This window comes from Drosophila subpulchrella, chromosome 3L, assembly GCF_014743375.2.
Source record: "Drosophila subpulchrella strain 33 F10 #4 breed RU33 chromosome 3L, RU_Dsub_v1.1 Primary Assembly, whole genome shotgun sequence".
NCBI classification, from domain to species: Eukaryota; Metazoa; Arthropoda; class Insecta; order Diptera; family Drosophilidae; genus Drosophila; species Drosophila subpulchrella.
Window position 1 is genome coordinate 8,642,955 of NC_050612.1, and position 13,630 is coordinate 8,656,584.

At 39.1% G+C, this 13,630-nt stretch overlaps 3 protein-coding genes across 3 annotated transcripts; 1 reads left to right on the forward strand and 2 right to left on the reverse strand.

Moving 5' to 3' along the window:
* Nucleotides 1-732: 732 nt before the first annotated feature.
* On the forward strand, nt 733-1,848 carry LOC119555231 (glutaminyl-peptide cyclotransferase). Its single transcript, XM_037866511.1, has one exon. The coding sequence runs from the start codon at nt 733-735 to the stop codon at nt 1,771-1,773; it is 1,041 nt and encodes a 346-aa protein (XP_037722439.1). The 3' UTR covers nt 1,774-1,848.
* A 5,026-nt stretch (nt 1,849-6,874) lies between these two features.
* On the reverse strand, nt 6,875-7,737 carry LOC119553266. Its single transcript, XM_037863556.1, has 3 exons — nt 7,580-7,737; nt 7,217-7,433; nt 6,875-7,153 (listed from the first exon to the last, which is right to left on the reverse strand). The coding sequence occupies exons 1-3, from the start codon at nt 7,657-7,659 to the stop codon at nt 6,956-6,958; spliced, it is 495 nt and encodes a 164-aa protein (XP_037719484.1). The 5' UTR covers nt 7,660-7,737; the 3' UTR covers nt 6,875-6,955.
* Nucleotides 7,738-10,772: 3,035 nt separating this feature from the next.
* On the reverse strand, nt 10,773-12,763 carry LOC119553265 (CAAX prenyl protease 1 homolog). Its single transcript, XM_037863555.1, has 3 exons — nt 12,423-12,763; nt 12,009-12,332; nt 10,773-11,747 (listed from the first exon to the last, which is right to left on the reverse strand). The coding sequence occupies exons 1-3, from the start codon at nt 12,678-12,680 to the stop codon at nt 10,887-10,889; spliced, it is 1,443 nt and encodes a 480-aa protein (XP_037719483.1). The 5' UTR covers nt 12,681-12,763; the 3' UTR covers nt 10,773-10,886.
* Between the last annotated feature and the right edge of the window lie 867 nt (nt 12,764-13,630).

Genomic DNA, 13,630 nt, shown 5'->3' on the forward strand with positions numbered 1-13,630 from the left:
ACCAGTTCCACGATGAAGTTCTATCGTAATTGCGTATAACTTTAAGTACAATACATTAAGGTCTAATTGACAGACAGACTGGCAGCCCAAAGTCGATTGCCCCTGCCTCCTCCTCCGCCCAAGAAGTCCTCAAAATGCGATAGATGTGGCTCGTGTTGGTGTTGCGATTTATTATATAAGCATGCGGAATTACGTAAGCACTTGTCGAGCAGTTGCCTTATGGCATTAAGTAATTCTCTTGGATCTCCGATGCCTTGAGCCGATTCACGTCTTTGCGATTATTACTGCGACTGAGTCATTCAATGCCGAGTAATTACAGCCCTATCACCGGATCGATCGTATATATTTTCCAGGCCCCCGATCTCTTCCTGAAGTCTTTTGTTTACTCGTGCATGGAAAATTGATTAGGGTAAAAGTAATTAAAAGTCCAAGCGTCTTAAATTTATTAGCTTGAGTAGAGCGGAAGGAATGACTTTGTTTTCAGATGAAGATAGAATTGCAAAACTAAGATATATTTTTGTTCTATAAGAAAACATGTTAGGAATGGTTAATTGTATAAAATTCGGAATTTATACAGCAGTCAAAGAAGGAATAGGTTATTATATTAAAGTTGTATTTAGCATTACTTGTTTCTAATATGCCTTTGTTAATGTAGGATATGCGAATCAAATCGATTTCTAAAGCGAAAGACTGTTCTTTAATGTGAAGAAAGCTTCAAATTAGTAAGGAAAAATGGCTTCCTCGCGATGTTTTATATTCCTGATCCCTATTGCGATCATAATATTTATTTTCGCCATCTGCCAAAGCATCCATAGAAATGTCCGAGTAATAGGCCGAAATAAAACATTGCGATACGAACCCACTGCACTGCATTTCGAACAGATGAGATATTTGGCAGGACTTTCGGATCCAGAAGACTTTCGCAAAACTGTGCAAAGAATATCTGTTAAGAGGGTGGTGGATACTCCGGGACACTCGGCTGTTAGGAAATTTATTATAGAGTACCTAAAGAAACTTAACTGGAAGGTGGAGCTGGACTCTTTTACGGAGAAGGTACCGCTCCTGGGATCCCTGACCTTCCACAATATAATGGCCCGGCAAAATCCCACAGCAAAAAGATATCTAATGCTGGGCTGCCATTATGATAGCAAGTATTTCAAGGAATTTGATTTTGTGGCTGCTACAGATTCAGCCGTTCCTTGCGCACTTATGCTGAATCTGGCTAAAGTTTTAAAGGACCAGCTTCATCGATCTGAGATCAGCTTAATGCTGGTCTTCTTCGACGGCGAGGAGGCATTTGAGGATTGGTCAGATAAGGACTCGCTATATGGCTCCCGACACTTGGCGGAACTGTGGGAGAAACGAGGCTTCCTTAATAGCATTGATCTCTTCATGTTGCTGGACTTAATTGGAGCTAAGGACGTAGTCTTTAAAAATAACATCCAAAATACTTCTACTTGGTTCCAAAGGTTCGTTCAGCTGGAGAAGAAACTCATTAAGACGGGAATTCTGCGAACAGAGGGACCCATTTTTAAGTTTGAGTCTAGCAATGATAATGAAGATGACCACCTGCCTTTTGTGCGGCGCCATGTTCCAGTGATCCATCTAATATCTTCGAAGTATCCAGCGGTATGGCATCTGGCCGAAGATGTGGAACAGAATGTCGACTACAACACTACGGAGCAAGTTGGCCTTGTTCTGCGAATGTTTGTAATGGAATACCTCAACTCAGCAGCTTCGCAATCCTTTGGCTTAACAAAGGCTATTCACTAGTAATGGAAATGATTTTTTCAATATTTAAAGAAAATATTATAATAAGGATTATTAAAGTGAAGTTTAATATTATTATTTCATACGCATACATTTTTTCGAAAAAATGAAGGAAATTTATTAAAATGTTCCACTTGAAGAATTATTTTGATTTTCAAAATTTAAAACTAAAGTGTTCTAATTTGGTAAACCTTTAGTATGTATAGTAGTCTTCTTAGTAGTTAAGTATGTGCTTTTCTCAGTTTTTGCTCAACAAACAAATTGGGATCAAACCTGGATTAGAACATTTTTATATAAATTCTTTTTGTTATTTAAAAGGGGTTGCTTTACTGGAATGGCAACCAAGAGACCATAAGCAGTGGACGTCAGTTGGGTCAAATGAAGTGCTTTGGGATCGTTTCTTTATTAATGACCACGATTCTGACTTTGCCTCAACCGCAGACTTCTGTGTGTTGCTTTTCGCCTCTACTGGCAACCGAATCGTATCAAATTTCCATCCATCCGCCATCGTTTTTCCGCTCCCCAGTCGGCCAAAAGCCATCAGGCCACGGGCAACACTCGAAATTTATGTACGCTGCTCCCGCTCGCTGAAAGCAACACGAAAGTTAATTAAACTTGAAAATAATAAAAGCAAAGCGGAGCAGAACAGGAGCAGAAGGATATGGATGGGGACGTAGATGTGGATGCGGACGTGGATGTGGATGAGGATGTGGATGTGGATGTGGACGTGGATGTGGCGAATAATGAAACACAAAAAGTGTACATCACAGCCAGCGGGCACCGAATGGCGGACACGGGCCCTGGATTCGGCTGGGGATTGTATATATGTATACTCGCAGATATATATATACGTGTGTATATATGCTCGGGGGAAGGTACGGAGGTCGGTGGTCATCATTAGCATATCGCCGACAGCGGCGCGAAAAAGGGTTCCCATTTGAAAAGTTAATCGCCAGCTGATGCTGCACTGCGATTGCGAGTGGGGAGCGGCCAGGGGCGGTGGTGAGGGGCGGAAAAAGGGGTGACGATGACTGCGTTGACACTGACAGCCGCCCGAAAACCCCCAGAACGACCCACCGAAGGCCATATCCCTGTCGTCGGACGTTATCTGCGGACTGCAATAAAAACGGACAATAATTAAAACTGGCAAATAGAACTGGCACACTGCGCCTGTCCCACTGCACACTCGCCAAAAAATCGGACAAAAAATTATCTTTAATTATTAAAGCCATTTTCTTACTCATTTCTAAGCTTATTGAAATTATATATTTAATTTTCATGTACTCGTTTCTTTTTTAATATAAAATATCAGTCCATTAATATAATGCCTCACCTTTTCTGCATTCTGACCATAAATTTCACAATAACTAGCTAACTTTATGTCATGTAATTGAAAATCATATACAATACTTACTATCAGTTTTTAGGTCTTATTACTTTTAATGATTATAGTGATTGGGTAAACAATAATAAGATACAAACTAAATAATCATTATTAATTACATATGAATTATTTTAATTGACTGTTAAAAATACTAAAATAAACACAATATATAATATAATCCCATTTACATTCTGAAGATTTAATTATAAGCATTAAATTATAAATCATTATTTAAATTAAAACTCTTTTTTTGGCGTTTTCTAAATTTTTTGATTTGACTCAAACCCAAAGAAAACCATTTTCCTCTTTCAGTGCATTTAGGATTGATTAAGCCCCAAGGGAAATTGTTCATTTGGCTAAATACTGATAGCATGTTAATTCAAAGGGCCTCCTTTGAGCATTTTAAGGGATTTCTTTTCCAATATTTTTTCAAGATTATTCCTTTCAGTCCTTTTCTTTTCCTTAACTCGAATACAAGGTAGGGGTATTACCACGAAAGTCTTGCCCAACATTCATTAACAGTCTGCAGTCATCCGCCTAACCCTTTTTTGCTTAATCAACAAAAAATTGTGTACTTACAAATACATATAATTCGTACAGTGCGTTTCAGAAATAAATGGTGAATGAAGATTTGCCTGAGGGTAGTTCTAGAAGATAAATAATAAAAATCACTTGGAGTTGAAAACAATTTTGTTAATGAGCTTTATAGGTTGTTTGGATTTTAGAGGGTCTAATATCTAAACCACTATACAGTTCTGGCTCGGACTGTACATGAAAAAACTTATCACATTTTCCGGTTTGCTCGCTGTTTGAATTACTGCAGGTCCGCCTTTGCTGGCCTCCTGTTTTTCTTTTTGTCCAAACAAATAACCGTAAAAATCTTTGCCATCCACATCAGTCGTAAAAAGGGGATTTCATTTTAATTACATACGAATTTCTCGTTTTTTTAGCCTCAGATTCATTTTCAGCCTCAGATTCAGCTTTTGCTTTTTGGGTTTTGGGTTTTTTGTGTGTGCTCGGTGAATGGGTGCGAGTGCATCGGCGGATGATATAGAGAGTGCCTAACCCCCGAGCCTCTTTGTGAAACGCTTTCCGCCGTGTGTTGACTTTTATAATTAAGCCCTTTGTGTACATTTCCAGTTGACGGCACCCCGGGGGCTGGGGAAGATCCACCCCTGAGTGCTCACCTGGGCGAAGGTGGGTGGTGGGCATCATAAAAAGGATTAATTGTGCGCAATTAAAGAAAATATATTACCAAGTCGGGGGCCAAGTTTCGTAACGCTTTTTTTGGCCTTGTTCCTCTCTCGGATTCGAAAAGTTTGCCACCATTGAATTATGCAAAATCATTTAAATGCGTCGCCTTCGAAAAGTTTTGCCAACATTTCTCCGCCGACTTAACCACTTTGGCATGTGTCTCAGAATCTTATTGTTATTGTTCTTGTTGTTTGTCGGGGGGCTTAAGTTTATAATGTTCATAGAGAGCATTGCGTTCCGCCTGGGAAAAAGGACTCGAGTGGGTGGTGTCCCGATCACAATTGCCAGGACAATGGAGGCGGCATCCCTTTCCCTTCCACATGCGTTCCCGGGTTAATTGCTCAAGTTCAAAATTAAAATATTTATTACAATGAAAAACTTTGGCACTTTCGCGACGCCAACGTGACGAACAAAAGGCGGCTTACGAGTAAGTGCCCCACCCCAAAGTTCCCTTTCCACATGGGAGTTGTTTAATTTGTTTTCCGCTTAGTGATGTTTGCCCGAGTGTGTGGAGTGTGTAGAGTGTGTTGGATGTGTGGCTGCGGAGTCCCTTTCAAAGGGGGCACGGTGCTGGCACACCGGAACAATGGAACTTGTCATAAATTAAATAATATCACGAGAGCGCAGAAAAGCCTCTTTCTAATTGACACACAAACTGTACTTCCATTGTGTGCCTCCCTGTCATTGGTTTATGTTTAAGGCAAACGAGTATTTGCTTTGAGCTCTACTGCGAGTCAATATTTTGGTGCTCAAGAACAAACAATGCAGGTCTTCTATCAAAAATTTAAATGGGATTTTTGTCTCTTAAAAATTTTACTATAAGCTGCAAAGAAACTATTTTAAAACGCATTTATAAACTTAAAAAAATTATTATAAGGCCAACACTTTTTATTCGGTATTTTTTTTTGTAATAAAAAAGTTGTAATCCTTATTAAATACAAACTGAATAACTTAATATAAATCTTAAAGATTTTTTTTTATTTTAAATGAATTTACAATAATTAAAATTAAAAAAAATTTTGAAATCGAATTTCAAACCTATTTTAAAGGTACTTGTAATACCACAAGGTTACATTTTTTAAAAATTCGTGGGCTACTAATTTAGTTTTTGATTATTTTTAATGCCAGATTTCTTGCTTTTTCAACCCCTCGGTTTGTAAGCAGCCACAAAATGATACGTTTGCCTTTGATTGAATTCATTGTTGGCAATGCGATTATTCGGGGCCAGTCCTATGGGGTGCTGAGATCTCCCCACTTAATAAGCTCTGTTCCCAACCTCTGGTGGCTGGCCATTAGAACAGGTGTTGCCTGTGGCTTCACTTCCCTTCAATCTGCCGGTTAGATATCGCAAGGGGAAGGAGAAAATCATGTTTGCCATCGCTTTAAAAATGTAACATGCGGCGCTTTTTCATCATCCTATGCCTCGCTTTCCCTCAATTTTCCCCACCCATCTGCCCAACCTAGTCTCGATTATCATTTGAGTGTATTGAAAATTTGAAACGCATGAATAGTCAGGTTAGATCGTCCTGGGGCTAAATACGTATGTATAGGATAGCCGGGTCAGACGGCCACCGAGTCATTCCAAGGGTTTATCTGCGCGCTTCAGTTGGGTTTTTCTGGGGAAGTGGGCGGATATGAAGGATGGCGGATATGGCCAAACACATCCGTTGGCAGATGTTTTTCACATAGCTCAAAGCACACTCATCAACTCAGGCCCACATATCGCTATACCCTTTCGAATCAGAACATTATTTGATATACAGACTAAGGGAATTACATTTTAAATAAATATTATTTAAGAAAATAACATAAGAAGTTTAAGTCGTAAGTATGTCCAGGTAATCCAAAAGTTTGGAATTAAAAAAAAAATTTTTTTTATCGTTGTTACTATAGCTACAAAATAATATTGTCCTTAAGGATAACTTATATTCCAAAAATAACGATTTTTCTCGGGTAATTATAATAATTTCTTTTGAAGACGTATAGATATTCATCGATTTTTTTATTTCCTTGTTTGCAACTTATAAACATACCATACTCACCATTTATTTATTAAAAAAAAAAAGATACATTTTAGTAGGGCTTTAATGTTATTTAAAAAGTTTTCCTCGTAAACTAGGGTATTGCTAATATCGGTTGTCTCGAGAGCTTCGCAATGCACCCATTAACTTTAGCGGTGCCCAGAATGAGCAAGTGTAGCGGAAATGATTTGGTAGCCCCGGACCCTAGACACCCCGATCCACTCAAGCCTCCTCGCTCCCTGGTGGATCAAATTTTCATCTTCACTTACGAGTTCTCGGTGATTGAAAAGTGTTTTCTTCGTTTTGTTGCTATAAATTCATGTTCCCTATTATATTTATCGGGTGGGCAACAGGCTGAATGGATTCGATGTTTGGGAGTCGTCAGAATGCTGTTCCTAAAAAACGTCGAAAAAACCATTTCCATCCCACTTTGGAAAAATCGAAATATGAAAATAATAGTTTGTATTTTATTCAGCGTAATAAATTTATTCAGAGTTACATTGATATTTTTTGGTTAGCAAATTATTCACCACTTTCTCTTTAAAAGATAAAAGATAGCAAATGGTGATGAAACAAAAAGAAGCCGTGGCAATGTTATTTCCATACTTTTTTCTTGAATGATAGGCACCAAGTCGTCCACCTTTGGAATCTCCTGGGGATTGTGCATTGAATATATAGAGCGTCCCTCTAAAGTTACTTCAAAATCGTCGGTCTGTATTAAGTACTGTGAAAATTCGTTAGTCATAATTGTTTTTCTTTCTTAATTTTCCTAATTTGAATGCCTTACCAAAAAAATTAAACCCAATAGTATGAGTAAAGCATTTGTTTTAATGTTCCGAAAACTTCTGATCAATATCTTGAGTTGTATGAAGGCGAAGAAAAGTAAGGCCGCCGAGAGGTACAAGGCATTTGACGGTTTGAAAAACACATTATATACACGGTACTCCGGAAGCCTCTCTTGCAGTTCAATTGATATATTCTCATATTTATCAGAAAAGGGCCAACTGAAAATAGTTTATAGCAGAAAAAGATTCTTACATTTTCAAGGCTTTTGCAAAATTAGCAAAATTTAGTTTTGCGAAAAACTAAGTAGAAAGTTTGCTTATATCCAAGATCGCTAGCACTTAAAGAAAACTTTTAGTATACTCACCTGTAACTAATTAATATCACTTTATGTATACATTGGGAATATAAAATTGATCCCAAAATCAGCACTACTAGAGGGGACATGACTTTTCTCCAGAAGAAACCTCAGAAGACTATTTCATCACTTTCTTTGCTAATCGCATCGAGCCGTCGAGCCCGACAAGTTCCAAGTTGCACTGGAAATAAAGCCACGTCAGTAGTTCGATGGGGTCTTCAATTTCACACAGCAATCGTTGTTGTGCTTACATTGTAATGATGATAAGCTTTATATTATTTACTTTGAGTCAATGTCATAAGGGGCAGGGGAACGACCGAGTTTTATATTAATATATTACAAATACATTATGTATGTACCTAAAGACCAAAGTAATACAATAATTTATTAACCAAAAACTGGTAAAACTTGTATATTCTAAGACCTTGAATTATTATAAAAAAAAACTTATAAACTATTATTGAGTTAAATTAAGAGGTTTAAAGCAGGCTTTGCTGGAATCTAAGGGCTCACCAATCCGTTTGCTCAGCTCTGTTGGGGATGTTGAAAGTCCAATTCATTTCCTCCAGTACTTTTTTGCACTCATCGTCATTATCATCATCCTCCTTGCTCGTTCGTCATTATCGGGCCGGAGAATTTCAGCTGTCATTACTTTTTATGGCCCAGCAACATGATGCACTTGCCCTGCCCCACGTGGTTGAGCTGGCTCTGCTGGAAAAGTGTGGGTGGTTGGGGAAACGATGGGCGGTGGCGGGGGTGGTGTTTTGTAGCTGAGGCTGACTGGCAGTTAAAATATAATTTCAGGAAAGAAATCATCATAGAGCTCGAGCAGAAGCCCCAGAGTCGGGAGGCAGTAAAAGTAAAACATCAAAGTGAATACCAGGGTGGTGCCGGAAGGGGGTGGTGCAAGGAAGCTGCTCCGTTTGTCACCGCTAGAGGGCGCCACGGGTGGTGGTGGTGGTGGTGGTGGTGGGCGGTGCAGGCGTTTGTCGAGAGTGAATTGTAAAAGAACGCATTTATCCGAGGTCCTTTCCCATCCACATGCGTCTGCATTCCGCCCACTCCACAGTCCCTTCTTCAGCCCTCCCACTGTTATGTTTCATTTTTCACTTATCTGCATGTGAATGCCTTACAGAGAAAGAAATTTCACCATATAAATAGCTGTGCAAACAGCAAATATAAAGGTGTACTTGCTACAGAAATTCCCCTAACCGGATTTCAGACAGAAAACCCAATAGGTACGTTTATAATCTGGTGAAGTTTCTTAAAGTATTTATTTTAAACGAATAAATCACATCAAAAGTAAGTATACAAATTTACAGCACAGACAGATGAATACCTCCATATATCTCAGCTATCAACAAAATATTAACTAAAATTCGTGAATGAATATAGAAGAGGATTTTCTTTTGGAATCTTTTTTGGTGGTGCAGAAACGGCAGTCACCCGCGTTTTAAGCTGCAAATTGTCAGCCGTTTGATTGTGTAATTGATTTAGCGAGAAAACTCGTTCGGAGATAGACTCTGTCAGCCGACCAAAACCCCCCGGACTTCCTCCCTTTCCATCCGCCAATCCGTTTAAAGTCGTTGGCTAATTAAGTTGCGTCCCAAAATGGCAGCAAAGTGGAAAATGAATGGGGATGGTTGGAAAAAATGCAAAGGACTCGCCGTTTTTTCTCTTATCGTTCTGGTCATAAATGGGACTTACCGTTTTACACCGCCACCCAGCACCACCCACCGAATGTAACGATTTCAATTGCCAGTCCTCGACACCAAAAGTTTACGATCGCTGCTGGTGTTTTTTTATTTCGGTCTTAATTTTTATAAATTTCTTCTACCCTTCATAAAGGTATGCCAATATTTTTATTGCATAAGCACTTTTACTCCAAAAAAATGTACTTTATAAAAATAATTATTCTTTAAGTAAATAAATAAATATAAAGTCAATGAACTTAATAATTTATTTTAGCTAGAAAAGGGTATTAAATGATTGTACTAACTTTTTCCCCTATTATATGACTGGCACTGTCTGGTGGGACATTAATTTTAATGTCGTCGAAAGGCGTTTAAAATAAATTTGGACAGAAAAATAAAATATAATTCAATCGAGCGGTCGTTAAAAAATAGACCCCAGCCGTGTTTACCTATAAAAAGACTAAATAGATATAGCATGGTAAATGCTTCAATATCTGGCGAGTGGCTGCGGAAAAGGGGGATTTCTGTGGGAATTTCAGCATTTGAGCACGCGAGTTTTTATTACCTTCACAATGAAACGGCAGAGTGGGCTCAAAGCAGCCGAACAGTGAGGTGGAAAAGTCTGTGTTCCCCCAAAGCCCCACATAAAAACATCGTAAAACTCAAAACCCACCGCAAAGTGGGGAACCTGTGAGAACATGCCAAAAACAATATTTTTAATCATATTACGAAATCGATGCAGATGGTTCAGATTAAAAGTGGCACGCTTGCCATTTGAGATATTCCTTTAAAAACACTTCAGAATGCTCAAAACATTTACATATATTATCAATGAAAAATATGATTTACCATATAAAAAAAAGGGAAAGCAACAATATAAGACAAAGGCCAAGAAGCCATTACCACAAAAACAAAATTATGCACTACTACTACTTATAACCTACTCAAACGTACCCATAAAATATTCACATAAATAAGCAAGCGTAATAAATTAATTAAAACTACAAAAAAAAAATTATCTGGTATCCACTTGTTTCGAAAGCTTTACTATTATATTAATTTAAAAAGTTTAAAGACTCTTCGCAGCCTCAGATGCGGTTTGTGCAACCCTCGAACCGAGGGGAAATTAGCTTTTAACACCCGAAGAGAAAAATTGGTACCAGAACTCTGGGATAGGGGAGAGCGGTGTGGCAGCGGCTTATTTGAAACGAATTTTAATTAAAACACAACGGAAAAGTTTCGGCTGGGACAGGAAACTTCCCCTGCTCTCTGGCCGTACACTTAAAGTTAAATCCCAGAACTGTCAGGCACTGTGCCCGCCACTCTTTCAGGTCCTTTGATTATGACAGGGGTATATATTTCAGAGATAGCAACTAGGACGCAATTTAAGAACTTTGTAAAACAAAACAACTGTTTAGATATTATTTAAACGTGACATAATTCGTGATATAGGACTTTAAAATATCGAATGCATTCTTTTTCTTTATTTTATACTACAAAACAAATTTTTTTTTACAAATATTAGCATATCCTTATTTTAAAAGCTTTTTGAATAAAGTGAGTATAGCATTCAACCAAAAAACCTTTTTACAATCCATCTCTATACAGTAATTTGGAGTAATTCAGATCAAAGATATACGGGAGACTCTGTGTGTCTTGTACAATCGCTGTAGATTCTCGATGCGTTGCAGCATCGAAGGTCGTAAGCGATGCCACATGAGGTACCAGTGGTCCACATTAGGGAACTCAATATCATCCGCAAAAAGTTTGAGCAGGGCGGCCCTCATCGGAGGTCCATAGCCCAACCGAACGACATAGGCATCTGCGGCGTACTCGAAGTGCCGAATGAAAAAGAATACTATCCAAGTGCTGATGTCGTGATATATCGGCATAAGGTACTTGTACACCAGCCAGAACCCAACAGTTTTGGGATATAGGTTCGTGAAGCCCGCAGACGAGTAAAGGGTCTGCCAGTTGTAGCACAACCCGAAGAGGACTAGATATATCACAAGATTCAGCCAAATCAGCACCAAGGTCTTTGCCACATGCTGCAAATGCCAGTGGGCCAGTTGGTGGGCCACAAAGGCGGCCAACTGGTCGTCCTTGAGACCAGCTCCCACCTCACCCGAGTTCAGGTCATCCGAGGCCAGGCCGCGGTTCAACTTCAGGTTATCGTGGATATCCAATCGCAGGCAACAGAAACAGCCCATCACCCAGGCCGTGGGTCGTCCTACATTGAAGGTGTGAACCAGATAAACCCGTCCCGGAAAATCGAAACTATCCAGTACATCTCGCAATTCGTCATCAATATCCGAATCCTGCATTTTGCGGCTCTTGCCTATGCAGGGCACTCCGAATATTCCGACAAAGCCCAAAATAACCAAGGACGTGCCCACCACAATGAGCCAAACGAGCAGGATACAATACCAAACATTCAACTCCTGAAGGGCCATGAAAATCGCGGTTAACGGGATGATTGCAATCTGTGGGAAAGTCACTAAGTGATATTGGAAAATATACACTAAATATCTGAAAATTGCAATACTTGAATACTTGAATCTACTAACCATGGCGTCATTAACTAATTTATTGCATTTTTATTATCGCAAAAAGGTTAATCCGAAATGCTTTAGTTTCCGAAAAATTAACTTTCCAGAACGATTAGGTTAATGTTTCGGATCAAAAATCAACATTTAAAATACAAAATGTATTCCTTAGACCTTAACACTGTTAAAAAAACGCACCTGCAGTAAGACCACGATAAAAGCTAGGGCACAAATCATACCCACTAATGGGGGAGACTTTTCTGGATCCACTTTGAACTTAGGATCCAGCACAAGTTTCTCATAAAACAGAGATGGCAACATGCGAATCACCAGGTAAGTGGAAAACATCGCCATAAAAGTCACATTCAGCCAAATATCGTCCGCATAGCCATACCAGTCCACCGTCATCTTCCAAATGTACGCCAATGTGGAGAGGTACATGTCAAGGCAGCTATATGCGGTATCGAGTACCAGATCGAAAACCTCAAGATATGAAGCATGAAGTTGCTTATCCTTAGAGGCCTGAAAGAGGTGACAATTTTTAATGACAAGTAAAGGATACTCTTTAAACGACATGGGCAAAATATACAACTTCATCTTTCAAGAACCCACCTCAAAGGCATCTGGCGACATAGTACCATCCAATTGCAGCGGTGGAGCGTTGCTCTTTCTGCACAATTTTATTTGCCGCCAGTAGAGAATTAGGTGAAAAAAGTTGTGAACTAATATTATCAGGCAGAGGACGTGGCGCAGAAGAATCGGATCTGAGATGTCTGCTTTATCGGGAACCATACCCATGCCGATTTCATGTCCCGATATTACCAGATGTTCGCCATGCAGAGGGTCTTGATAGAGTGCGTATGTATGCATAATAAGAAACTGAGCTTTGAAGGGGTTGTTACTGTTATAGTGTAAATAATAAAAAGGTATAATGAAATACCGAAATGAACGGAAAATAAAAGTTGACTGACAAAAAAAATTGTAAAATTCAATTCGGTCCAGCCGAAGGTTTTTAAAAGTCTTATATTTATAAAATTGGATTTAATGTATTTATGTATTTACCTAAAAAAAAAGGTTTTCAAAGAAAAGTAACCAGTTTTGGTCAAAAAATAGGAATTTCCTTATAATCCCGATCCCATAAGGGACCCTGATTACTTTCCTTCCAATCGAGGGCGAAAAGCGGATTCTAAGCGTTGACTAGTGCCAAAGCCAAAGATTATAATGGCGCCAACGAAATTACAAATGTGTACCCAGAAAGCAAAGCTTGTGTGCAATGGTTCTTTGTAGTTTGTTTCGAGGATTTGAACTTCTTACGCTTGGCATATCAATAATGAGGCTAGGGCTTGGCGGGATCCTAGGGGGAATTGTGTTGCCAAGCTGGCTGCTTTGATGGTTTCGGTTCAACGCCATTACTTAACCCGCCCCCTCCCGCCCTCTTAACCATACATATGAGCACACACACCACACACACACAAATGCGCGAACATTCACTTGGCATCTCTAATTAGTAGAATTTAATCTTCACACTATGGCAACGTCAAACGTCCCGAACTGCGACCTCCCCAGCCACCCCTCGACTTACTTTATTCCACCCATTGCGCTGCTCATTATGAAAAATTTCAAATTAAAAAGACGAGAGGAGTGGAGCCGGCACGGAAAAAAATATATCCCCATAAATAAGAAATGATATCTAAAATTTATTTTTCAAAAGAAACTACAGGACACGTCTAATAATCTTGCTTTGATCACTTTAAATAAGGAAAAAACCAAAATGGCACCGCGAATTCTTTAGAATAGTGTGCCCATAAATTCCAATACTT